The sequence below is a fragment of the Thunnus maccoyii genome, chromosome 22 (genome assembly GCF_910596095.1).
Source record: "Thunnus maccoyii chromosome 22, fThuMac1.1, whole genome shotgun sequence".
Classification (NCBI taxonomy): Eukaryota; Metazoa; Chordata; class Actinopteri; order Scombriformes; family Scombridae; genus Thunnus; species Thunnus maccoyii.
This window is the reverse complement of record NC_056554.1, coordinates 13,384,836-13,411,932: the sequence shown is the minus strand read 5'-3', so window position 1 is coordinate 13,411,932 and position 27,097 is coordinate 13,384,836. Positions and strand designations below refer to the sequence as shown.

General features: G+C 41.7%; 1 protein-coding gene across 4 annotated transcripts; it reads left to right on the top strand.

The window, feature by feature from the left end:
* The first annotated feature begins 736 nt into the window (after positions 1-736).
* Positions 737-25,121, top strand: per1b (period circadian clock 1b). Of its 4 annotated transcripts, none has more exons than XM_042400603.1 (20): positions 738-925; positions 11,053-12,021; positions 12,321-12,574; positions 12,773-12,894; positions 13,288-13,489; positions 13,610-13,804; positions 14,332-14,410; positions 14,704-14,810; positions 15,053-15,206; positions 15,372-15,648; positions 15,913-16,021; positions 16,159-16,321; positions 16,423-16,541; positions 17,552-17,698; positions 18,530-18,916; positions 19,472-20,277; positions 21,647-21,833; positions 22,194-22,407; positions 23,108-23,258; positions 23,375-25,121. In XM_042400603.1, the coding sequence occupies exons 2-20, from the start codon at positions 11,570-11,572 to the stop codon at positions 23,690-23,692; spliced, it is 4,443 nt and encodes a 1,480-aa protein (XP_042256537.1). In that variant the 5' UTR covers positions 738-925; positions 11,053-11,569; the 3' UTR covers positions 23,693-25,121. The 4 variants fall into 4 exon arrangements, with proteins under 4 accessions (XP_042256540.1, XP_042256537.1, XP_042256538.1 ...); XM_042400604.1 differs by lacking the exon at positions 738-925 and adding an exon at positions 6,873-6,990; XM_042400605.1 differs by lacking the exon at positions 738-925 and adding an exon at positions 7,010-7,224.
* The last annotated feature ends 1,976 nt before the right edge of the window (positions 25,122-27,097 follow it).

Below are 27,097 nucleotides of genomic sequence, written 5' to 3'. Positions count from 1 at the left end.
ATAACAGTCAAAAATATACACAAAATTAAGTAGTCCTAAATAACGAAAAAGAAAGAAATTACTTACAATAAAAATGTAAAATATATTCCACAGGTTTAAATTTTAAATGAAAGAGAATGAGATGAAATGTACAAAATATTGACCAGGAATAAACAGTATATGCAGTGTGTAATTGATAATAATAATAATAATAATAATAATAATAATAATAATAATAATAATAATAATAATAACAATAACAATAAGAAGAAGAAGAAGAAGAAGAAGAAGAAGAAGAAGGAAGAAGAAGAAGAAGAGGAAGAAAAGTTGCGTTAATGTAACGCACCATGTTATATACAACAGTTGTAGACAAATGTTGTGGGATAAAAGCCCTGTTTTCATACCCTTATCGTGTTTAAATACATGTATGTAGGTAGAATTTGGCCTCTGCGAAAATAGAATAACATTACCCACCAACACCAACAACAAACTGTCATTGCGACGTTATTATTGGTATTACGGTCAAGCCAAGCAGGGTACATGGAGTGTGCGCGCGGACGACGCCCTCTCATGTCCCAGTGTGTTTAGAACTGAACTCAGGACCAGACACTCAGCAACGTGACTACCAAGCCCCCGTGCAGCTCGCCCCGCCCCTCTCAGCCAATGAAAACCGTTCGGGGCGGGCCTGAGGCGGGGTCAATGTCTCCTGCCGTCCAATCAGAGCGGCGTATTCAATATTACTTGCCAGACCATGCACTTGCACGTGTGTTCCTGCGTGTAAACTACTGTTGGGGGCGAGCAAATATGTCTGGAGAGAATAGACTGACTAGGAGCGACAGTCAGTGCTACCAGGATTTATACTGTCTTCTTCAGACTTCTTCAGACCTCTGCGCATTTCATCGTGGAATATCTAAACTATTGATGTCGTTTTTGAAGCCTATCTAAGGTAAACTGATGGGGTTTGGGCTGTAGTTAGTCGTGTTTTTGACCGTTGCTGTATAGCTAACGTTAGCGTGCTAGCATGCTATCAGTATACCAGTGTACAAAATATAGACATGATTTGACTTAACTGCCATATATTGTAGCCAAAGTATGTTGTTTAATATCAGCTTTAGGCTATTCAAAATGCTGACAATTTACGGATGAAACTTGAAACTATTCTGATTTAGCCTTTTATGTGTAAGAAGAAGAATCCGGCACGACCACTGAAAGAGAGATCCCTGAGACCCCTAGTTGGCATCTATCCAAATTTCAAGACCTATTTTTCGCAAATTAAGTGATCTTGTCATTTGTGTGTGTGTGTGTGTGTGTGTGTGTGTGTGTGTGTGTGTGTGTGTGTGTTAGGTGGGTGAGGGGGGAGGGGGGGACGTTGCACAATGTGGTATCAGGGCTGAAATGCCCCACTGTGATAGGTCTGTACCATACAGTACTTGCTTGCCAACGGTGACGTTAAACATAGTCAGTTTCTACTAATTGCAACCACCTTTTGCTTTTGTCAGCAGCAAACTCGTGATCATGAGTCTGTTATCAGCAATCCTTTTTTTTATGTACTGTTGTGACATGCATTGATTGCCTCCGCACACACAGAAAAAATGTTTCCTTATTGGCCTGCTGGGACCAATAAAGGGTTAATACAATATTAGTTGCAATTTTGCAAAATCTGATCAATCTTCACCCCACTGCTGATGTTTTGTAGTTATTTTGCTTTAAAGCAGCAACAGTTTTAATGTTTAATGTATATATTGTCATTACATCAGTGTAAACTGTACATCTGATTTAAAGGGACTTCCAGTTTTGATCCACTAGAGGCCTAATTGTTGAAGGCTGGTTTTTCTAGGTGGAGGAACAGGCATCACTAAAGCCTTGTTTTCTGTGGATAGACTTTTACTTTCATATTCTGTATTTTCCTTGTGATCTATAGTATAATTGTGGATAAGCATAGGTGTAGTGCTACTTATAAGTGCATTTATTTGTACAGAAAGCATGCCTCTAGCCAATCAAATGATGTCATGTGATTGACAGTTGTTGCAAACCACTCATGTGTATGCATTGCGCTGCTACACATCACCTACACAGGCTGCACGCAGATCCCACAGCACAAAAATCCCTCATCACTAAGCTATAGCAAGACCTGTGTAGTACATCTACTAATGAATGAGCTATACTTAAGGCGTATGCATATTCAACTTGTGAACACAATGAATGTAGATCCTTTTATAAGAATGTACACATAACCACCTCTGTAGCTCTCACCAGACTTTATGCTTTACTATAGATGTCCTATTAATTGTATTGAATACAAGGCCATTAATAACAGACTATAGAAGCTGCAGAGATGTTCAGTATCAAACTCTGCAGGTTGCAGGAGCTTATTCTCGCAGATCTCCTTTCCTAGTAACTACCTATGCGAGCAGCTTAGCAGCTCCTAAACATCCCAAAAAAGTTTAGAGTCATGTGTCAAGTTGCAAATAGAGGATTAAAAGAAAGAAAGTGTAAAGTAACCTCCCTGCACTTGTGTGACCTGTTAGTCCCAGAGGGAAGTGTGAGTGAACACCATAAACTCAACAAATCAGCTGGAGAAACAGCAGAGAATACTTTGCTGCACAGTGATACTTAGAAGCGAGAACAAGTGACTCACCAGCAGTACTTAGTCTGAACACTGATGCAGAATAACAGCAACACAGTGTTCCTGCTTCAGCAATAAGAGTCTTGTTTGTGTCTCTACTGGCCACTAGCGCTGCAACTAACAATTATTTTCATGATCAATCAATCTGTTGATTATTTTCTCGATTAATGGATAAGTTGTTTGGTCCTTAAAATGTCAGAAAATGGTGAAAAATGTTGTTTTCAGTTTAGAAAATAACATTTTAAGAGGATGTTTAAATATTTTAATGAAAATAATTACTATGATGAAGTAAGAAATGTTGACAGGTCAACAGTTCTGCAGGGGGAAGATCCTGATTTGACTTTAGATGTTTTCACTAACTTGTCAATGCCAATTATTGACAAACATGCCCCTGTAATAAAGCAAACTGTGAGAAATGTTAAGAAAAATACATGGTGCAAAGACAGCGAGCCAAGGCAGAGGCAACCAAATCAGGTGATGCAATACAATATTGTAAATTAAGGAATTATCTAACAAAATTGAACAAAACGAAAAAAAAATTACAAAATAGAAGTAAGGATGCTAAATTAGACAGTAGAAAAATATGGAATGAATTAATGGGAAGAAGAGTTAATAAGCAAAACACCATTGTTTTGGAAGCAGATGGAAAAGTTCTTACTAAACTAATGGATATTGCTAATTATTTAAGTTATTATTTCAGCAATAAAATTAATAAAAGACAGAATAAATAGTAATAAATCATGTAAATTTAAATTTGAGATGGTTAGTATTGGTACAAAAGAGAGTTATGAGGAGGAAGTAAGGATGGTTTGATAAGCTTGTTGTGAAGCCAGTGAAACCTGCAGTAGAATTGATTGCTCCACCTATATCTTGGTTAAGTAGTACAACATGTTCTAACAAGTTAAGATTGTATTTGTTTACATAAGGAGTAGTGTAGAACAGTATGACTTTTTGTTTTTTCTGTTCTTGAAGATGTGATTGGATGTAGAGAGCTGTCCATCTCACTTTGATTTGTGATTTAGTGGATGAGTTACTAAGTGATTTCTTTTCTCAGTTATTTAAGAGATGACATTATTATACAGAGCTTAGACAGGCTTTGAGTTGGTGTAGGTTGTTGTGTGTCTTAGTGGGTGTGTTATGTATTGTGAGTATGAATGTTACGGATGTTTATTGACGTATTTCTGTTATTGAAGTATTGTTTAGGGACCTCAGGAAGAGTAGTCACTGCTGCAATACTGTGGCCAATGGGAATCTGAATAAACAAACAAACAAAACTGCCATAGAAGACTAAAGAAACCAGAAAATATTCACATTTGAGAAGCTGGAATCAGAGAATTAAGACATTTTTTCTTCAAAAAAACTGAGTCAAAACAGTTAATTAATCATCCAAACTGGCTGGCGATGAATTTAATAGTTGGCAGCTGATCGATTAATCGACTCATGGTTGCAGCTCTACCGGCCACATAAAGTCACACAGCGTCTCCTACTGAGTCTCTGTTCCACTTCAAAGTAGTTTAGTTGGACTAAGTTGCATGAAAATGGTGAAAACAAATAGCTTAAGACAGAAGGACAGAGAGGGAGAGAGATTTGGAGCGAGCAGATAGATAGTCGGAGGAGTGTATGTGTGCGTGTGTTTGTGTATTCATTGTTCTCAGATAACAATAAAACAGTCAGGGCCACCTAACTTACCACAGGCTGCCAGAAAATAGCTGAGCGGTGGCTCTTAAAAATGCCTGAGGTGGTACTTGTTCTGATTAACGAGAGCTGTCTTGCAAATTCAAAAATGATTAATCCCAGGTTTTGTTGTAAACTGTCATCTGCTGACTGTTGAACTGTTTCTCATTTAGTCTCTCTTTCTTTTCTTTTTTTTTTTTTCCACCAGTTACAACTTGTTATAGAGTTTGTTCAGCTCAGCTCCAGTATGTGCACAACTCCAAGTCCGAATATTCTCTTACCACTGTGATTTAATAAGATAATGAGCTATTAAGTGTTTCAAAGCTTCAGTTGAAAATGTATTAAGACTGTTACACTTGGATATGATTTGCTGGGAGGCTTCCCTGATTGCATTCATTATTGAAACTGATTTATGTGCCGTAGATGTTATTAAATATGTTTCACATTTCTCCCGCTTAGAATAGAAAAGTTGGCTTCCTCTAAAATAGTGGATCATGTTTTTGTTTTTTTACATCTGACTTTTGATAGCTAATGTCGAGCAATATAAATATCATTTCAGTCCAGATTGAGGCTGATATTATTAGCTTTTATGTGTTATACCAGATTTGTAAACTTAAGTGAACCTTTAAGCTCGGCTTTGGGTTTTAAGTACGCATGAAAAAGGCTTTTCAAGAGCATTATATGTCAGTAACTTGATATATTTACTATTGAAAGAGGACAGGATTTGATACAGGAGAGGATTAGGCAAAAGCATAAACAGTTATTTAAGGATCAGTTAAAGTGATAGGTGCAATTTGATACGACGGAAGGGATTGCTTAAAAATCCACACTAGTTTTACCGGTTTAAGTAAGGTATGGTTATAGTTTAAGGTCTTATTGTGTTGTCATTATTACAGTAATCATACTAGACAGAGAAAGATGCTCCTCCTCTTCCTCCTCCACCACACACTGTGAATACGACACATCAGCATGTCGGTAAAAAAGCATGTAATGTAGTGGGCGTAGATGATGGAGAAAGCCATGATTTGTTGATAGAGACAGAGGAAATGAGCGTGGGACATTTCCTCCATCAAAGAGATTTTGATGAAGGTGCGGTCTGTGCTGCTGGTACATTCATAAGATATCTGTGTTGTCCCAGATAGAGTTTTGGCTCATGCAAAGTTCTTAATTTTTATTTGCACGTGTCATTACAACATACAACAACTGATTAAGGACTATTTTTGCGTGGTTGGGTCACGTCAGGCAAAACAACGCACATCAACTAATGAGTCTCATACCTCGGCGGAGAACTAAACAAGGCTACTACAGCTACATACAGTCAAACAAGGAAAGTTGGCAGATATGTGTACTATGGGCATTATGTCAGTGTGGAAATAAGGTCAAAAATCAGCAAACTGTTCCCAGAAAAGGATACTATATTCCAGGAGGAACAAATAATGGGATTGCAACACTTTGACCAATTTTTGTTATTGCTTCACACTGTCGCTGGACCACATTATCATGCATTAGTAATGATCCAACTGGGTTATTATAAACACACTTTTCACAGTTTTTCTTTGTGTAAAGTTCTGCAACTGCTCTATATTTATTTGATCTGTTCTTAAACCGTTTAAAAGTCCTTAAAGTGAAAAAGTCAGAAGTAAAAAAGAAGCATTTTCTGTTGAGCCGCTCATGCTTCTTGTCATGAAGAGTCAGAAGTTTAACCTTTTTTCCATTGGCACTTTAGGCCGCACCAAATCAAACCATGCAGCGCTGATTTTTTGCCAGATTCAAACGCGCCCGGTCACGCCCAAGGTGGACTACCTCCAAAGTCGGGTCAAAGCACGCCCGACCCACCTCCTAGCTGGTCAGATGGGCTTCATTATCACTCAGGGACAAGTCCAGCCCTCCCCTAACTTGAATGGGATAAAATGATTTACGATGAGGCTCTTTTAGACTTTCCAAATGTTTTTGGACCGCATGGGTGGGAAACAGTGGTTTAGAATGACCCCTGTGGGAATTGAACTCTCAACCGTAGTGGACTTTGTGTAACCAGGGGTTTTTTCCCCCCACTGAGACATCCAACACTCCTCTACTTCAACTTTTAATTTTACAAACTCAGTTTTTACAGTAATTGCAATAAATAATATTACATTAGGACTAAATTATATTGTTTCACAAGTTATTTAAATGGTGTAATATATAGTCTTATATATTTTATCTCAAGAAATACAATAAAAGGTTGATTTTGTTTAAAGTACTGACTTCTTTTTTTTTTGTACGGGCATTCCTACTATGCTGGGAAATCATGTGGCCACGGTGTACTTTTTGTTTCTTTAACCCAGACAAAGCGCGTGTCTCATACATGTACATAATGTGCAGTTCCTACTCCGCCCAAAGACACTGATCCTGAATCAGATCGCGCATCTGTCCATGACGTTGCATATTCAAAAAAGAGGAGCTCTGAGGCGGAGCTGAGACCAGTGATTGCTGGAGCCCCCATGTCGCAGGCAGTACAGCCTCTGCGAGGGCGTGCGCTCCCATTGGTCGAGGGAGCCAGCCAATCAGAAGCCGGCAAGGCCTGCGGAAAACACAGCCGCGTACACGTGCCGAATGTACACAGGAAAGCAAAGCGGGACAGAACTGCTGTGCTGTGCTGTGCAAGCATCGTTAACACACTACACAATGACAGTGAGGAGAGGCGTGCAGTCGCTCTACGGATGTTCACACCGGTGAGGGAAGTTTAACCGCACCGCTTTAAATATGCTTGAATTATATTAAAAGCTCGCAGCGTCTTGTCACGGAGCGGTACGGAGCGTTTTCTTTCATCCGAGAGGACAAGTTGACACATGTTCACGCATGGAGCCACGCCACAGCTTCCCACAGACAGCCGTCCATCTGTAGCCTCCATTGCAGTAGGGAAGTGTCTTAATGTTGCCAGTTGGTGTTGGTGACTGTCATTCTGTGTAAGCAGCATCTTTCTAGTGTTGGATAAGTTCAAAATATGTTTGTGTGAAAGCTGTAGTATAGTGACTGTGACTGTTATTTATCTGATGTACCTGAGTATGGTGTCTATTGTAGCGCATATTCTACTGATGTGATTGTAGTTTAATTGTTTTTAACTTGAAGGAAACTTTTTATCTTCTTAACAATGAAAGGAAATCCTTTTTCTTTTGTAGCCAATTCGTGTTTGAACTTTTACACAGAAGAAAAAAAAAACGTGGCCTGTCATCTCATTACAATATTCATAAAGTCTGTCACTGTTCAGTTACGCTGACAGTTACCATGACGTTCATTATGTGTGTGGCATCAACCAGATGTCATTGTTTTTCTGTCATCTCTAGCTAATGGAAGAGGTTTGTTCATGCTGATAAGTCTTACATTTTTAGAAAGGTCATAAGACTGATGGATATTATGCTTTTGTGTGTCTGGCCAAATTGGCATCGCCCTGCATTCTCCAAAGGTGCACCTGTTTAATTAAAGTTTAATTCACAGTATGACTAAAGATTTGATAGACCATTTGAGTTGTCAGTTCTACATTATGAACAAATGTACAGTTAAGGTATCTGAACAGTTTAAAAGCATTTTGTGTTGCTCAGCTTGTGTGTTGCAATGATGACATTCAGCAATCCACACATAGTCATAAAGGTTGAAGTAGTAGAATAGAATGACACTATGTGTTAAATTTACTTTAGTGTAGTTTAAATAATATTTATAATGGTATATAATATATATTTGGTAATATGCAACAAAACTAAAAACACGATGGCTGCTAGTTTAGCTATACAGACAAATAACACTATCTGGTAAAGTGACCAAATATGTTTTCTTCTGTTATTTTTTGATAGCTTAACTTTATTTGGCTAGGTTATGCTAGTCAGTAATACATATTGCTAAAAAAAAAAAAAAAAACACTCTGTTGCAGACTGAGAGGCGTGAGGGTTGATTCTTGGGTAGGTCAGTGTCCTCTGGCTCTGAATTGGATTCTGGAAGCTATACAAGTCCAATAAAGTTCAATAAAGCTGCTAGACACAGCATCTATTTTTCAGGCTGTAGTGGTATTTGACACTTGAGACAAGCTGCACCTCTCCCGGGATTGGGCCTTCAGCGGACACGCCCCCCCCCTAGCGTTTCAGAGCAGAGAATACTGCTTATTTTTTTCCACAATTTTGAAACCTAATTTTATATACTTGTCGATTTATCTATTTTTTAATCTGTCAAATTTGGTTGGATGGTTAATAACACATGTTTCTGTGGTGTGACCACCTCAGAACACATTTATTAGTGCTTGACATGGACTTTAACCACTGGCTATTAAACATGTACATGTGAAGTACTTTTTATAGTAATAATAGTACACTTTATTACATAATAATAGACCTACTTCCTGTTATAACTTTCGATCATGTCATTCATGTACTCCTGGACAGTGATCAGCTGACCTATTATTGATTAATACACTGTAATTATTTGTTTGGAATTGTTCCAAGCTTCATAAATACAGTGTTTTATATGAGATGAACGCTTCTTCCTCATTATCATCATAGTGAGCAGATCTGTGGCATTTCACTGGCTGTAATGCTGTATGACTTTGCCAAATTCAGTGATGTCTTTGTTGATAGTTTTGTTGCTCAGCTCATGTGAGCATGTGATTTATCTAGCCTCAGTACATAGTGTGTTTTTCCTCCTTTGAAGAGGAATGGGATTTTGACAGTAGACATAAATTCTGTTTTTGGTTCTCTTTTCTAATTTAGTCATTGCTATTTGTTCATCTATCTTTGTGGCGCTTAAGCCACAAGCCCTCCACTGTTAGTGCCTCCAGTGCACGTGGAGTTGTTTCACCAGTTGAACGTTCCAACCAGTTCATACCAAAACACATTTATCATAGTATCTCCCTTTACCAAAATACACAATGAGGTATTTGAGATAAGACTGATCTGTTACAGAAGTAATGATTTATTTTTGGAAATCGCTTCTTGGTGAGTCACGTGTTGCCGAATTGAAAAATGTACTTTAAAGCATATTCAAAAAGGGTGTTATGTATCATCTAATAGTCTGAAAGTCATTTTACATATTCTTTCACACTCTAAGGCAGACAAAATCTTGCATAATCAGAAATCGGTCTTGCTGAGTGCATTTCCTGTGAATAATTTGAGAGGGTGGGCGGCACGGTGGCTCAGCGGTGAGCACTGTTACCTCACAATCTTTGGTTCAAAGTCGAGCCGGCTGACTCGGGCCTCGCTGTGTGGCGTTTGCATCATCCCCTCATGTCTGTGGGAGTTTCATCCAGGTGTTCTGATTTCTATCTACAGTCCAAAGACATGCATGTTGGGTAAAACTCTAAATTTGCCCTCAGGGTGCCTTGTGACACTGAAAGGGAAGCGGCACAGAAAATGTATTGAATAGCAAAAGGGCCACTGTAGTTGGCTTAGCATGTTGTTGGGTGGACAAGGACACCACATCCAGGTATTGTAGTAGCCTGTAGCCACAGTTCAGCACCACCTCCACCCACTCACCTTGTGTCTTTGCAATCAACCCGTGGAAGTATGCATGGATGCCAGCCTGCCTGGACACCCACTCACGCCCTGCTTGCATATTTACAAATCACAATTGCTCCTTCTCCCGCCCAGTTCAGCCGTAGCGCACACTGTTTGTCATGTGCAAGTGTGCATCATCCATCTGACCTGACATAATGCTGATTAACATTTCACGCTTTGGCGAGAGGGGCAGCTTATAGTTGCAACGAGGCAGCGTCACATGAATTCATTGAATACCTGCGATCGTCCACCACTTCTTCTTCTCCTTACGATCGTTTTAAAAGTTATTTTTTGTGTCATGAGTAACATTTGCCATCAGCTGTCCGCACCTCTTATCCTCTTGTTGGATCTAATGAGCTGTCTCCAGCTGGTGGCTGCGCTGAAGCTGCCCAGTCAGCCGTATTGGGTTGTTGCGTCAAGACAGGAAGCTGATGTATGTCTGAACTGTCAGTACAGGGCCATAGCTAAACCTGTCCTGACCAAATTCTGCACCAAAAGCATCACTGCACACCTAAAGAGGCGGGTAAAGCGGGGTTATGGGCCATCTGAGTGTATAAAATTGAAAGGATTGACGACTAAAGACTAGCCTGTGCCGTCTTCTGGTTGCGTCTGCAGGGTTTTAAAGGATTACGGGGTGTCTCACTTGCCCAGGGAATAAATAGCACCAGACTTTTACTTGCGTAGGTGGTGGCCATATATATACTTTGTGATACTATTCAGAAGCAAAGCCCAGTTTACAACAGATCTCAGATGGTGAGCTTTGTTCTCTCCACCTGGCGTACTGTTTGTTTTGAATGTCCTCTGCGTAAAATGGGGTTAAGCTATGACGACTAACAAATGTCCTATTTAATTCAGGCATTAGCGCATGTTCACTTGTTCTATATTGAGATGCATGCATACGCATTTGTTGCATGCAAATAGGCGCAAGAGATTATTGTTATTCTGTTATCAAGATGTGAAGACAGATAATCTGGGTAAAAGGCTTACAGTTGGGCCCTTAACAACTACTCGTATTCTGACAAACATGCATCCAGCACCAGGAGACAGTGAAAACATTTCATGGCCATATTTGAATCTTGCTTGGAGGCCAGTAGGATAAACAGATGATAAGCGCTTATTTTCTTTTGTTGTTTTTTGTTTTTTTTTCCTCTCTTTTCATAGCCGTCGTCCTTGGGAGATGCTGGCTAGACCGAGCTTTTAGTCGTCCTCCAGCCAATATTAATGCCTCTCTTTCTCTGTCCATCTCTCTCATCTTAGGTGGCCTCAGCACCTAGAGCAACACATCCCAGAAGAGACGAGAAGACCAGACACACAGTGAAAATGACTCTTTTTCGCTCACACTAGAGCTGTTTTTCTCACTCTCCCTCACAATCTCTCATCCCATCTGTCGGAGTACACATGCCAAGGCTGTTTCATAAGTAGACATTCATCTCTCGTCTGCAATATTTTGAGTGACACTTTCTCTCACGATCATTAAAAGATTACTTTCTTTTGGACAGGAAGCCTTTGCTTTTTGGTCGTTTGCGAGATTTTTACGGTCATATAAAAATCGGCACTTAAAAAACCCTCAGAGGGGTTTACAACCCCAAACTTTTTTTAATTTAGCAGCTTCAGAGGAAGCAATGGATTTTCTCTCCTTAGTTCTTTCAACATCAGCTAGCATCATGATTCACCGCTACGTACATAGTAGTCCCACTTAAATTACAGTTGTTCCTATTTTTTCGCCTCATCGGACACCTTAAATCAAGCTCTGCCAGCCTCATCCTACTCTAGTATGAGTTATGACAACTCTAAATCAGTGGCCAGCAGCAACGCTCGGGGGCGAGTGGCAAGGGCCGGCGAGAAAGACAATGACCAGGAAGCTGTGTCCGAAGGGTTAAACTCGCCAAAAAGCAGCAACAGCAGCAGCAACAGCAGCAGCAGCAGCAGCAGCGGCGGTCAGCCCAGTGCCAATGTCAGCACTCAGGAGCAAGGAAGCGGAGTCGGAGGAGGCTCCTCTCCCAGCGGAGGGTCGGGATCTGGAGGGATGTCCAGCGACAGAAGGGGCCTCAACTCCGACGACATGGACGGCCTCTCCAGCGGGAACGACTCCGGGGAGAGGGAGAGCGAAGGCGGGATGGAGAGGGACAGCGGCTCACGCGGGCGTCAGTCTGTACACAGCTCCCACAGCTCGTCCAATGGCAAGGACTCCGGCATGATGCTGGAAACCACGGAGAGCAACAAGAGGTAAGAGAAGTTACTTTTCTACTTTGATTGGACTTAAAGGGATATTCTGTTTTTGCCTGCGCCAAACAGATGTCATGTTGTAACATATTGCTCGCTTTAACAGTAAAATCTGATTTGATAGAGCTGTACAGTGTTCACTCAGTTGAATTGAATTCAGCTGTTTTGAATTCCTCTGTCATAATAACATTATAAAGTGTGGTACTCAAAGTACTTACACATGCAGAAAATTACTGTATTTGTTCTGGTCAGTCATGCACGTGTCAATACAGAAGCTCATTCTCTCGTCTCTCCTCGCCCAGCTCCAACTCCCAGAGTCTCTCACCTCCTAGCGGCTCCCTGGCCTACAGCTTGCTGTTGACCAGCTCAGAGCGCGACCCTCCCTCCACCTCGGGCTGCAGCAGCGACCAGTCGGCAAGGGTCCAGACCCAGAAAGAGCTAATGAAGGCCATCAAGGAGCTGAAACTCCGCCTGCCATCCGAGCGCAAGTCCAAGGGCCACTCCAGCACTCTAAATGCACTTAAATACGCCCTCCAGTGTGTCAGACAAGTCCGAGGTGAGAGGATGTTCCTGTAGTTTTTAAATAATAAGTGAGCCCTGTCTGAGAAAGTGGCAGCGCATATGTGACACATACAGTATATAGATCTCCTTTTTTTTTTTCTCTGAGTGTTTGTTTACTTGTTCTGTGTACATAATGTTCACTGCGGTATGTAATTTCATCCATTCCCGTATCCACACCCTGACCCCTTTCCAGCCAACAAGGAGTACTATCACCAGTGGAGTGTGGAGGAGTGCCACGGCTGCAGTCTGGACTTGTCTGCCTTCACAATTGAGGAGCTTGACAACATCACCTCAGAATACACCCTCAAAAACACTGTAAGTTCACTATATATCACTGAAGAGCTACTCTAAAGCAGTGGTGGTTTTCACATACTGATTACATGGACTTAAGTCTCATAAAACTTATATTTAATATAATATTTTTTTAATAGTACCTCACACTTTTTGCAGTTTGTGAGCCATGGACATTATTGTTTTATAACTTTTTCTTTTACACCACATATATAAAATTAAATGAAAGGAAAGCGACAGAAACAGCCCTCTTCACCTTGCTTCAATTCAGCGACAAAAATTGATGCCACCAAGCTGCAAAATACAAAAGTGCCCCAAAGAAAAGATCTCATTGGCAGGTTTTTTGAGAAGTTGAAGCACGTCTCACTAAATTCCTCCGACCTGACCTCGTCTTCTCCTCTTGTGTTTTTTTTCCAGGACACGTTCTCCATGGCCGTGTCATTCTTGTCAGGGAAAGTCGTGTACGTATCACCCCAAGGCTCATCTGTGCTGCGCTGTAAGCCCGAGTGTCTCCAGGGGACCATGTTTTCGGAGCTTTTGGCGCCTCAGGACGTCAGCACTTTCTACAGCGGCACGGCACCCTGCCGTCTGCCGCTCTGGGCGTCCTGCATCGGTTCTGGTGAGCTGAGGCAGATTATTGTTATTTCTAACACAAAATATTGATTGTTATTGAATGTCAAACGTCTTTAAACTATTTGCTGACTTTTTCTCCAACTCTGTCTCCCCTCCACCCCCCCAGCCTCTCCTCCAGTTGACTGCACTCAGGAGAAGTCCATGTTCTGTCGAATCAGCGCAGACCGGACGCAGGGCGGCGAGATGCGCTACTACCCCTTCCGCCTCACACCCTACCAGCTCACTATCAGAGATTCAGACACTTCTGAGGCACAGCCCTGCTGCCTGCTCATCGCTGAGAAGGTCCACTCTGGATACGAGGGTATGTAAATGATGCCGTAAGGGTTCAGCTTTAAAAAAATTGCACGTACAATATCAAGTTTTTTTACGATATAAGGAAGCCTGTAGTGATTTGGAGCTACTTCTGGTCTTGAACTGAGCAGAGGAAAGAAATGATGAAGCTGCTTACAGTGTTCTTATTGTGGCTGTGAAGCAATCATAATCTTATGTCAGGCTAACCCAGGCATCACAGCTACAGAAGGTGTCATACTGCACACTTAAAACTGATGCACTTGAAACAATCTCTGCATGTGGGACCATAAAGGTGACAAGCAACAGACTGCGTCTCACTGATTAGGTTTTGGATGCCATATTCCTCTGAATATGGATAATTGCACCGATGCCAAATGATTGGATGCATTTCAGAATTGCAGATTAACCCTTAGCATATATATACGGAATGCCTACTTATTTCACTCTTTCACTACTTATTTCTCGCATTTTACTACTCATCCTGTGCCCCGAAACATGCTTTTCATCTGTTGTATCTGTGCCCTCTGTACCCGTCAGCTCCTCGGATCCCTCCAGACAAGAGGATCTTCACCACCAGTCACACTCCCAGCTGCCTTTTCCAGGAAGTCGACGAGAGGTCAGTAACCCACCTGCGTTGCCTTCTGGCCACAGTGTTTTTGAAATGAGGGACTGATGATCATATGGATGAATAGCAGCAGATGAGGGACAGTCAGTACAACGGCAGTAGCATAACACGAAAACTACCTGGAATTTAGATAATTAATTCAGTGTTTCTTTTGCGTTTGTCAACATTTTTGCTACAGTTGAGTACAACCCAAGTGTAATAATAAAATCCCATGCCCTCATATTAGCACAGCTTTTTCATTAAAACCACTGTTGTAACGGTGTGTTAATATGATGTGTGTGCAGGGCAGTGCCGTTGTTGGGCTACCTGCCTCAAGACTTGGTGGGAACCCCCACCCTGCTCTACATCCACCCTGAGGATAGGCCCACCATGGTGGCTATACATGAGAAAAGTGAGTCTATTGACCTTTTGAGCTCTGTTTCCATTTTGTTAAACTATCGAGTCAGAGCTCCACATCTTCCAGTTATGAGGGAGATGGATTCATTCATTAATATAATAATATAATAATAATAATATAGTAATATGTTATAAGTCAGTGTGACTCATGGAACAGTATTTTAATATCTTCCAAATAAATGATATCATGCATGATCTCACCCTCATATAACGTGTGTTTTGTTGTCTTTTCTTCAGTCTTTCAGTTTGCAGGGCAGCCGTTTGAGTATGCACCGCTGAGGATGTGTGCCCGCAGTGGGGAATACCTGACCATTGACACCAGCTGGTCTTCCTTTGTCAACCCCTGGAGCCGGAAGGTGGCGTTTATTGTTGGGCGCCACAAAGTCAGAACGTAAGATTATTTGTTGGTCAGAAACATGTAATGCTACCAGGACAGTCAATCAGAAATATCTGCATTTTAAAAGGCATACAAAAGGAAGAGAAGGAGTCTGTTTCAAATATATATATATTTAAAGTATTACAATTCATGGCCCTCTGCCGTTCTCCCTGTCTCCAGGAGCCCACTGAATGAGGACGTGTTCACGGCACCGCAGGGCTGCGTGAGTCGCGTCACCACCCCGGACATCGTGCAGCTGAGCGAGAGGATCCACCGGCTCCTGGTGCAGCCCGTGCACAGTGGCGGCTCTCAGGGCTACAGCTCGCTCGGGTCCAGCGGCTCACGAGGCTCTCGCCGCTCACACCAGCAGCACCTCAGTGCCTCAGCCACCTCCTCCAGCGACAGCAATGGCCCCGCCATGAATAAAGCTGCCACTGCGGTCGCTTTGCACAAGCCTGTGAGTCTGAGCAACCAGTAGTTTGACATTTTAGTCTCCAATAAAGTTTTTAAATAGGCTATTGAGAGACAAACAACATCATAAGAAATGTACTTTTTCCATAAAAACACAACATAATTGATAATTTTCTCATGGTTACATAGCAACATGTCGTTATGTTACACTGTCAGATATTCAGCTTATTCAACATGAGGATAATGACAGATTAGATTCACAGCCATGCCGTGTTTTAGTTAATCGAGTGTGACGCTTTGGTTGTTCCAGATGACGTTCCAGCAGATCTGCAAAGATGTTCACATGGTCAAGACTAACGGGCAACAGTCCTTCATCGAGTCCCGTAACCGGCCACTACCCAGAAAAAACACCAGCACAGGTAATGTTAAAAAGGACAGTTAACAGACATCCTGGTTATTTTATATTTATATACAAGTCGATTTTTATCTCGGGTAAAATAAGTTGTGTTCTTACTGTTTTCTTTTCTGTTACTCTATCTCTTTATTCATCATTCAGGCACAACAACCAGCCTCCGAGCCATCAACAGTGACCCAATCAGAGGTCTGATAGTTGATATGACCAAACCTCCCGAAGCCCTGGTCCCTCAACCGCTTGTACAGAAGGAGCCCCCCACTGGCTACTCCTACCAGCAGATCAACTGTCTGGACAGCATCATAAGGTGTGTTTACCGTTCAAGTATGTGTGAATATAAGTAGTCAAAACCTAAATACATACACTTTTTATTCATTTTGCTCATTCAACACTCTTGACTCCACCCAGGTACTTGGAGAGCTGTAACATTCCTAATACGGTTAAAAGGAAATGTGGCTCGTCCTCCTGCACTGCGTCCTCCACATCTGATGATGACAAACAGCAGGAAGCCAATGGAAACACCAAAGGTATTTTTAAATTATGTCTTCAAACCAGTTTGGGTTGTTTTGTTTGATTTATTATGTAGATAATATTGTAGCTCAGGGGGGTGGACAAAAACCTAACAGTAGAATAAGTCCCTGTTGTATTGTTCAAGTCTGGTTTAGAAATGTATGTACAGTTATACAAAGATCACAGAATTTAGGTCTTTAAAAGCCTCTTTCACACATAGTTCCAGTTAATTACTGGGAAAATCTTTCAGGCATCACTGGGGATTTTCACTATTTACACATGCTGCTACACTCAGAAACATCTCCGTGTTGTGCCTTTTCACACATGCCATGGCAATGCCTGAATAGATAAGGCAAGGGACAGTCCAGCAGATGGCGGTAATGCTACATTTATGGATGCCAACCACCATAAAACTCAACAGTAGCAGAAAGGGCACAGCCGGATGTGTGTGTAAGCAGCGGTGGACATTATTTTCAGGAACACGGTTAGCGAGAAGCTGTTTTCTTGAAAAAAAAAGAGCAAACAAAAGAACTTGTGTTGCTTGTTAGTTATCAAATCACCTGTGAAAGCATTTGCAAGGCAACCGTGAAGAAGTTGCAGATTCAAATAGTCATCAGTGGAGTCTTGTGATTGGTTCACTTGCTCCATGTGAAAATGTCTGTTGTGAGATGAACACAACCCTTTATGTGCCTGTCCCTGCAATGTTATCACAACACAGTACAAGCATTTTCCCTGAAATGTTACTATGTCTTGAGGTTGGAGACGGAACAGATTTCCATGCAGGAAATATTCCTGAACATTTCAGGGATAGATAGCATGTGTGAAAGGGGCTTCACTCTGCTTTAAGTTTATATTATGACAGTGTTTAAGCTTTGTTCGTTTTTCTGTATGTATTTTTATGTACTTGCTAACAAAAAAAAAATCCTCATTTTTTTTGTTGTTGGATTGTATTTCTCTGTGCTGAAGTTGTGTGCAGCGTTCTTGATGTGTATCACAGGAGACCTTTTGGGGTTTTTTGCTTCTACAGGCGGTTCAGTTAGCCTGGTAGGGGAGCCTCCCCCTCTGCCACCACTGACCATGGCCACCAAGGCAGAGAGTGTAGCTTCAGTCACTTCCCAGTGTAGCTTCAGCAGCACCATTGTGCATGTGGGAGACAAGAAGCCTCCTGAGTCAGGTGGGAATCATCAACACTGACACCGCCTCAGTGGCGGAAAGTAACCACGCACATTTACTCAAGTACTGTAGTAAAGTACAATTTTGAGGTACTTGTACTGTACTTGAGTATTTCAATCTTATGCCACTTTATACTTCTGCTCCACTACATAACAGAGGGAAATATTGGGCAACAAACATCAGTTTATAAAATGTTGCTACCCAACGGTATATGAAGCAGTTCAAATTAGCTCTACCTTGACTAACCACAGCATTGAAGTACCACTTACATATTCATGTGTCAATAAGAACCCATCAATAATAATGATCCAATAATCTGATAATGTAACACTAACAGGGGCCATTCTGCATAATGACTACTACTAGTAGTATTTTATTGCTAATACTTCTGTACTTTTAACATTTTGAATGCAGGACTTTGATTTATCTGAATACTTGTTCCTGCACCATCTTGAATTTAATGGCCTTCAATATGGTTTAATTGGCTAAAGTTTTAGATTTTTCTTTGTACCCATCCTTTTTATGTTGTTACACACCCTTTATATTGTTATCTACTGTTTTCTGATTTTACCTCTCTGGCTTTTTAAATCTGCCTAAAAGAGGATTTATTGCTTTCAAAGTCTTGAAAAATGAACTTGTAGTAACCTGTAGCCCCACACACACAATCTGATTTCTGCCTTTGTTTCTTTCCAGAAATATTATGGCTGTCATCTCTTTTGCAGTTGAGCCTTAACATGTTTTTCTACTGTTTACACTTTTTTTTCCCTGTTCTATGCTGTTCCAACAACATTGATTTCCTCTAATACCCCAACATGCTTCTTCTTAATCACAGACATCGTCATGGAGGAGGCTCCTACCACTCCTACACTTGCTCCGCCTATCACTACTCCAACTCCTCCCGCCAGAGGCCTGACGCCTCCCACTAACACCTCCATTACCCCTCCTTCTCTTCCTCCCCCTCCTCCTCCTCCACCCCCACACTCTCAAGCCACTCAACCGGAGAGGGACAGCTGGAGAAGTGGAAGTGGAGGAGCAGCAGCAGGAGGAGGAGGTGGAGGCCGGCGGGGTCTGACAAAGGAGGTACTCTCCGCCCACACCCAGCAGGAGGAGCAGGCGTTCCTCCACCGCTTTAAGGACCTCAGCAAGCTGCGCGTGTTTGATCAGACGGCGTCTTCGACTGTGCGCTGCCACACACAAGCTGCCAACCCTCTGTCACGAGGTAGGGGCACACTACTCTCACCAGTCAAACACACACACACACACACAGTACTGTATATGCACGTGTGAAAGCAGAGTTTATAAATATGCATGAGTAGAGAGGCTTTCATATAGTGGTTTATCATTTGTACAATATATTTAATAATCAGAACAACTTTCATGACAAGTCAATCTGCTTAATACATAGAGGTCAGTATCTTTGGGTTTTGGACTGTCGGTCGAACAAAACATGCAATTTGAAGACGAATCACTTGTAGTACTTCACATTTTCTAGATTAAAATGATTAATCAGTTATTGCAAAAATAATAAATAGTCTAATTGATAACAAAATGGTTCAGGGATAATATGACCTGCAAGAGACCAGAGTGTATTCTGCAACAGAATGATGACTAAATGTTTTTGCAGTTCACCATGATTTACCTTAATGGGGCCTTCATTGATCTAGTTTTTTATGTAGGTCTTGAAACTATGGATATGACAGAAGCAAAATTATTGCTGTTTAACTCTAAAATCCTTGTTGTTTAGCTTAACTCATTGTCTCCGTATTTTTCTCAGGTGTGCGTTGTTCTCGCGACTACCCAGCTGCAGGAGGCACCTCCGGCCACAGACGTGGTCGTGGGGGTAAGAGGCTCAAGCACCAGGAGTCATCTGACCAGCACAGTTCCCTGGGCCTAAACGGGGGCCGCAGAGACCCCAGACACGGCACAGCCCCCGGACCCCTCAACATGCCTCCCGGGCCCCTCAACATGCCTCTGGGACCCCCCACTAGCTCCTCCTCCTGGCCGTCTGTGTGCTCCCAGGCCAGCATTCCCGCTCCCCCTTTCGCTCCCGGTATGCTTCCGATCTACCCCGTCTACCCGCCGCTCACGCAGCCCTTACCTGTCCCAGATCCATCACGTTTCCCACCTACCCAGATGGTGCCTCCCATGATGGCCCTCGTTCTGCCCAACTACATGTTCCCCCAGATGGGAGCGCCCATTTCTCAGCCAGGCGCCAACCCCGGACACTTCTACAATCCTAACTTTACTTACCCTGGCGCCACCCCAGCCGTTGTCCCCACTGCTGTTTCCAACCCAATGTCCATTCCAGGCATGGGTGCCCCGTCTCGTAGCAGCACCCCCCAGTCCTACAGTCAGACACCTGCTGACCGCGAGGGGGCAGAGTCCCCCCTCTTCCAGTCCCGATGCTCCTCCCCTCTCAACTTGTTGCAGCTGGAGGAGTCTCCCAGCAACCGGTTAGAGGTCGCCACGGCCCTGGCTGCTTCACAGCAAGCCCCACCTTCTGTGCAGGGTGGTGCAGCCGGGGGACAGAGCTCACCAAATCAGAGGAGCTCTGATGATAACTCCAAGGAGAATGAGAATGTAAGTTCACAGATGCTCAGGATATGATGTAATGTTTTCATAGCTATTGTACATGATTAAAAATGCTAAAGGAAGAATTTAAATTTTAAACCAGATGGCCTCCTTCCTTCAGGAAGGCTCAGGTCTTTTATCAACAAACACTAATTGACCTTGCAATCCTGTAAAGCTTCTCTTACCCACTGACTATAAGAAAACACTCCTAACAGCTTAGTCAGTAGTACATGCAATGTCATCACATCCTGTTTTCGGTCTCATTTCATCCTTAGTGTTGGCGTCACCACTTGTCAGTGGCATGGTCAAAATGGTGTAAATACTGGCAATTATAAGTTAATTTCCTGTGACTCATTTTACGACCAAGGACCTCGCTTGAGAAATGAGAATACTAATCCAATTTTAGTTGATACCCCTCTGGACTTCCTGAACTGCAGAGCTCTTGGATTAATCCACATGAATGTGAGAAGCTTGGTACCAAAACTGGACCCCATTAGATTCTGGGTCCAACAAACCAGTCCAGATATTTGAATTCTAACAGAAACCTGGTTGTCTGATTAAAATTAAAGATGCTCATTTCTTCACCTACTTGGCCAGACACCAGAAATCCAGAAAAGTCGACCCTGATAGATATAATCCTAATGAACAAACCACATAAATTCACAGCCAGTAGTGGACTTAAGTGATCATTGTCCAATTTTCTGCATTACAGATTCCAGACAAGAAAGGTTCCACCACATATTATTATAAAGAGACTATAACATTTTGCTGAGCAGACTTTTCCTTGTGATTTATTTCTCAGTGATATCACAAGGTTATGTGCTATTCCTGACCCTGAGTCAGCCCTGAGCCATTTCACAGATGTTTTTAACTCCTTAGCAAATAAATATGACTCCCTTTTAAGAAATACAGGGTAAAAATAGATTGAATCCTTGGTTTGCACCTGAAATCTCAGGAGGTGTTAAGGTTAAGGGATGTTGCAAGATCAAAAGTACAAGGCTCAAAGTCCTCTATGGATTGGCAGATCTTTAGACAGTTGAGAAACAAATGTGGGCAGGGCTGATTGAAATGCTAAGTCATGTTATTTTGTCGATACTCAAGCACCTTTCTCTAGATTTTGTCCTTGTCTCAGAAAAAAGAACAAATCTGTGACATCAATAGTCATTTTATTTCTTCTGGTCACCTGTTCGAAAATCCAAATCTATCTACAATTGCGTCAGTCGAGGATGGGAGCAGCTGTAATAGAATTAACCCTTTTGGTGAAAGATTTTCCCTTAGACAGTTATCTGTCAAGGAGGTATTTGATGCCTTGGCTATCTATCTAAAATTTACAGCCTTTAACGTTTTTTGTATGCCATATATCTCTTTTCTCCATTAGGGTGAAACTAATGAGTCCAACCAGGATGCCATGTCCACGTCCAGCGACTTGCTGGATATGTTGCTGCAGGAAGACTCCCGCTCAGGCACTGGCTCCGCTGCGTCTGGATCAGGATCCTCAGGCACGAGGTCCTCGGGTTCTGGTTCCGGCTCCAATGGCTGCAGCTCCTCTGGTACCAGCGGCACCAGTAAGTAGACCAATGACTCTCAGTCCATCCTCAATGGAATTTTGTTCTTTCAAGTAGTGAAATTAAATTTAAGTTTTTTTGGCCATGTGAAGTCAGGTAATAAGTGTCAAAATACAAATTTACCAGAAAGAAATCACCTTCTCTTTCCTTGTTATAAATACAGACAAATCAAACCTTAATTTCCCTCACTTAAACATTGCATTAAATGCATAAAATCTACTTAAATGTGATTGTTCAATATTGTTTGCAAAATTCATGTTTTGGTGCACACATTGCCCAAACAGACTCAGCATCAAAATGACTAATTACAAAAAAAAATCTCATAATCAAATCTTGCCTTTCATTTCTTTGTCCATTCAGGCAGCAGCCAGGGCAGCCACACCAGCAAATACTTTGGTAGTATTGACTCGCTGGAGAACGACCATGCCCGCAAACAGCCAGCAGGGGGCAGCAGCAGCACCGGGGGAGACGGAGGTGAGGAGCAGTTTATCAAGTGCGTCCTCCAGGACCCCATCTGGCTGCTCATGGCCAACACAGATGACAAGGTCATGATGACATATCAACTGCCTGTCAGGTAAGACACTGGGCAAAATGTATCCAAACAACACAGCAGTAGACTTATTGTTACTTAATAGTCACAACAAGTCTCTTATTAGACAGAGAGTTGTTTTTTTTATTTGTTTTGTTTTTTGTGAAGAGGTACGGTTTATTTTTTAATGCTTGAATACACTTGGCCAATGTTACACTGTACTTTGCTAATTAAAAACTAGTATTAAAGTTTAAAATAAGTACCAGAATTTTGAAAATATACAAATACAAAATTTGATGATTTTAATTTGATCTTGCACTCTTGAAAATGAATATTGAACTGTGATGTCACACTACTACTGTGTGTATGTTGCAGGAAATGGCCCCATGAAATTAATGTGTTGTGTTATTACATCAGCAATTATAATAACAATAATAATAATAGCCTTTTTGTTGGTGTAACAGCCATCTGTTTATTGTAGATTCTCAATTTCTGCTCATTAAATCACAGAAGATGGGCGTCAACAACAAGCTTCAGTTTATAAAATGAACAATCTCTTGAGAATTTATACAAAACAGAAAAAAATAGGCCTAATTAAAGAACCTCAGACCAGTCCTGCCATGTTCATACCTGCCATCCAGCAGGCACCAGCTGCCAGTCAAGGCATATTCTGAAAAAACTAGCTGACTGTCAAGAAAAGACAGCAGGTTTACAGTGACCCACCTTCCTTGTGTTTGTATAACAGAGACATGGAGACGGTGCTGCGTGAGGATCGTGAGGCCCTCAGGAATATGCAGAAACAACAGCCTCGCTTCACAGAGGAGCAGAAGAGGGAGCTCAGCCAGGTGCACCCTTGGATCCGCACAGGACGTCTGCCCCGAGCCATCAACATCTCTGTGAGTACACTGCGCCCATCCCCGAAATTCTGTTGAGACTTTGACTAGCTAACATGAGTAAATACACCCAACATGTAGAAACAACGGGAGATCATTCGTTTCTTTATGCCTTCCAGGGCTGCACAGGCTGCAAGTCTCCACCCTCCGTGCCTCCCGCCGCCCCGTTCGACGTGGAGATCCACGAGATGGAGCTGTGCAGTGTGCTCAAGTCTCAAGAAGAAAGTGCCAGTAAGGCCAAGAAAAACCTATCCGAGACAGCCATGGACGAAGCCCAGCCGGAGGACGAAGATGAGGAGGAGGAGGTCCAAGAGAAAGAAACCAAAACACAAGACAGCAACCAAGACATGACAACAGAGGAGCAGAGAGTGACCTCAGAGTCTGTGGAAGAAAAGGCGGCGGGGGCTCAGCCGCCCGAGTCTGACATGACTCACTAAGCAGGTGGCCAAAGATAAAGAAGAATAATGTTTATCGGGACCTTTCTACATTGATATGCAGGATATGTGCACCTGCCAGGACTGTATGTGCCCTTAACATCATTACACAGGATGTAAGATGTTGAAATGGCCTCTGCTGGGACTTTAAGGTGCATATTAATCGAGACAACTGCCATTTACTGTTTGACAGGTCAGGCGGCACACTTTGCCGAAAATAAATCTTCATCGAGTCTGACTTTGATGACAGCACACCAGGCATGTTGTATGACTGCATACGAGATGCCTTGGAAACCACAGGATGTGCACACTCAGTTTTAGAGAGTGAGGTAGTATTTTGTTTTTTTCCCCCCCTCGGCTGTTCTTGTAGTTCTCGGCATATTTATTTAAAGTTGTAAAATAATCAGAGAGGACTAAGGTGAATGTGTTACAAAAAGGCGCCTTTACATAAAGATGGATGTGCTTCACCACAGTGTCCTCCTTGACGTTTTCATCTCTCCTGTTCAGGATTGAGCTCGCGAGGAAAGAAGGGAGCTTATCCGCTCACCTCTGACTTTTCTTCTCTTGTTGAATGTTTCCCAGGTTGTGGGATCCTGCTCCCACTTAGGTCCTGTTTTCTCTCAAAGACTGAATTTAGGTTTTGTCATGGAAACCTTGCTCCGACTACAGAAAAAGCAGCGTTCACCCAACAGATAAAATGTACAGTGAAAGCCAGGTTGACTTTATTTTGTAAACATTGTGTATATTTTTATACTTTCATCTACTGCAAATAGAGAGGATAAATGCCCAAAAGAGTGTCTGTACTATAAAAAGAAAGATATGTGACAAAGTCCAGGATTAAAATCTTATTTGTTTTACATTTGCGGCAAAAATAACAATCAAATCACAGTCTCTGTAGCTGTGTAACACTGCAATCTAGTTTATTCACATGAGCGATGTACAGTTTAAATCGTAGGGCAGCGTGGCAATCGCCAGGAGACGGACCTGGACTTTAAGGTCTCGCCTTGGCCGGGCATTAGTTTGTGCATTCGTGTGGTCACCCAAGAGTGATAAATGAACAATGCCTCTCTGAGAAGTTACTCTCTCACAAACATCACAAGACAGTATTTCCCAAACTGCCAGCACCCTAAGGAGCTGTAAAGCCCTTCAGTTGAGGGAGAGCTTTTGTGTTGCCAGTGCTTGCTCATGGTGGTAAAGTGAATTTTTTAAAAAGAGGTGGACGTAGCTCTCTAAAAAACGTCTCGAGAGTTCAGAGAGTGTTTACTATCTTCTCTTTTCCTCTCTGTCCCTTTCTCTTCCTCTCTGTGGCACTGTTCTGGTCATGTGATATCCTATGCTTTATGGCGTCAGTGGTGTCTGCGACAGTTTCTTAATATTTTTGTGAAATTCTTTGTACAAGAAACACAATAAAATGACTTGAAAGTCCTTTAAATGTGAAGTCTGTTTGTCCCTTTCAGCTACGCAGTTAGATTTATGATTATATCTCTTTGCAGTCTATTTTTGTTGGTGGGTGTTTTTTTCAACAGTTGGCCTGGATACACAGGAGTGTCCAGAATGAACTGGAAGCAAAGAGCAGATCGGGGCAGACGAACCACAGTCTCCTTCTATTCAACTGTGGTTTCTACCCAGAGTGGTCACCACAGCTTAAAAAAGACAAAGGCATGCCTTCGTTTAGACACGTTTTAACACAAAGCAGCAACATTGACTTCATTGCACATAATTATAACAATGACGATGATTGTGATGTTCTGTATGTTTGTAATTTTGTTCCAGACAGCTGATGTTAATAGACTAGCTTGAAACGTCATTTAAAAAAGGTTAAATTATGTGCATTGAATCAACTTTTTACAATAATGATGGGCCTTTCTATGCCAAACACATTATATTTTGCTGTAGAATTCAACATATTTCAAGTAATCCATATTTACTTTTAAGAGCCCTATGCCCTGATTTCTTTTTTTTTCTTTTTTTTTTAAGCCTACTGTATTTTTCATTCTTTCCTGCATTTAAACTGAACCAACTACTTAATTTCCACTGTGGTGAATTCTGTGGAAAGGAATTTAATCTTCATAATTAACTTTAATTTGCCCCAGCAGAGTAAATTGTGTTCAAGATAAGAGTCTACATATAACAGCTCTGTGAGATTGCATTTATAAAAGCTAAATGCTAACATCAGCATTCTAACATGTGCACAATGACAATGCTAACATACTGATGTTTAGCTGCTGAGGCTAACATTATTTGGTTTATGACTAAATACCTTCAAATTTAAGTATTTGATAAATTGTGACTTTTTAGAATTAATGATTGCTCAAGATAAACACAAAGTTGGGGACAAAGAACATAACAGCTCAACACCAGCGTGTGTGCACAAGCAACACATTGCAAACCTGATATGAATTATTAATGTGACAAGTCACTAACACCATCAAAATGTTACCAAGAGCAGCCATTTGTTCTCATTTACTGACATTCCTACATGACATTATATTAATTTTAGCTGATATTTTGGTTATTATTGGTATACATTTTTGGGACCTGAAATAATTCACAAAAAGTGCCAGAGTCTTTCCACTTTTATAAAAATTTTGACCTAACAATCAATCACTCTGATTATCTCCAGACTTTTTCCTCTAAAAAGTCTGGAGATAATCAGAGTAATTACAATTTATCCTGAGGAGAATATGAATGTCTGAAGCAAATTTCCCAGCAGTACATCCACTAGTGTTAGAGATTTCACTCAAATAACAAATATGTAAACCTCATAGTGTGTGGCAAAGTCAGAGGGTCACCAAAGTGAAGCTGCCAGTATGCTTCTTCAGAACTCCTTTGCAGATGGTTGAATAACTTCAGAAATCCCCTTTTTGATGCCGGATCAGAGGGGCTGCATCCAAACACTTTAACTTTCCGAAACATCCAGCACAGTAGTGTAGGCAGAAATCACAGTCTGGGTGGGCACAGAGAAAATCAGGTGGGCCTAGCCCGTCCAAGACCAGTCATGCTTAATAAGATCTGAAATACATCTGTTCACTAAAATAAGTCATTACATCTATACTTGCCTGAATGCACAGTCTAATCATACAAGCCTCATACATCATCACAGGTAATGTTACAGGCATCAAGACGAACACTAATAGCATCATAGCCTGGCACAGCGGCTACATTTTCACACACAGCTGACAGATGCAACAGCATCATTAATCAAGTGTATAGATAGAGGGACACCAGCACCAACGTGCTCAGTAACATTAAAAACAACACCTGAACATAGCTTGGCACGGCTTTTCCTTATTCAGAACTTTGTGAAACAGTATAACAATGCACTAGCAATGGCAAATATTGGTGTTTGAGAGATACCTATGCCTGGCTTCAATCTTGGGGTGCCCATACAAGGTAAGGTTTATCATT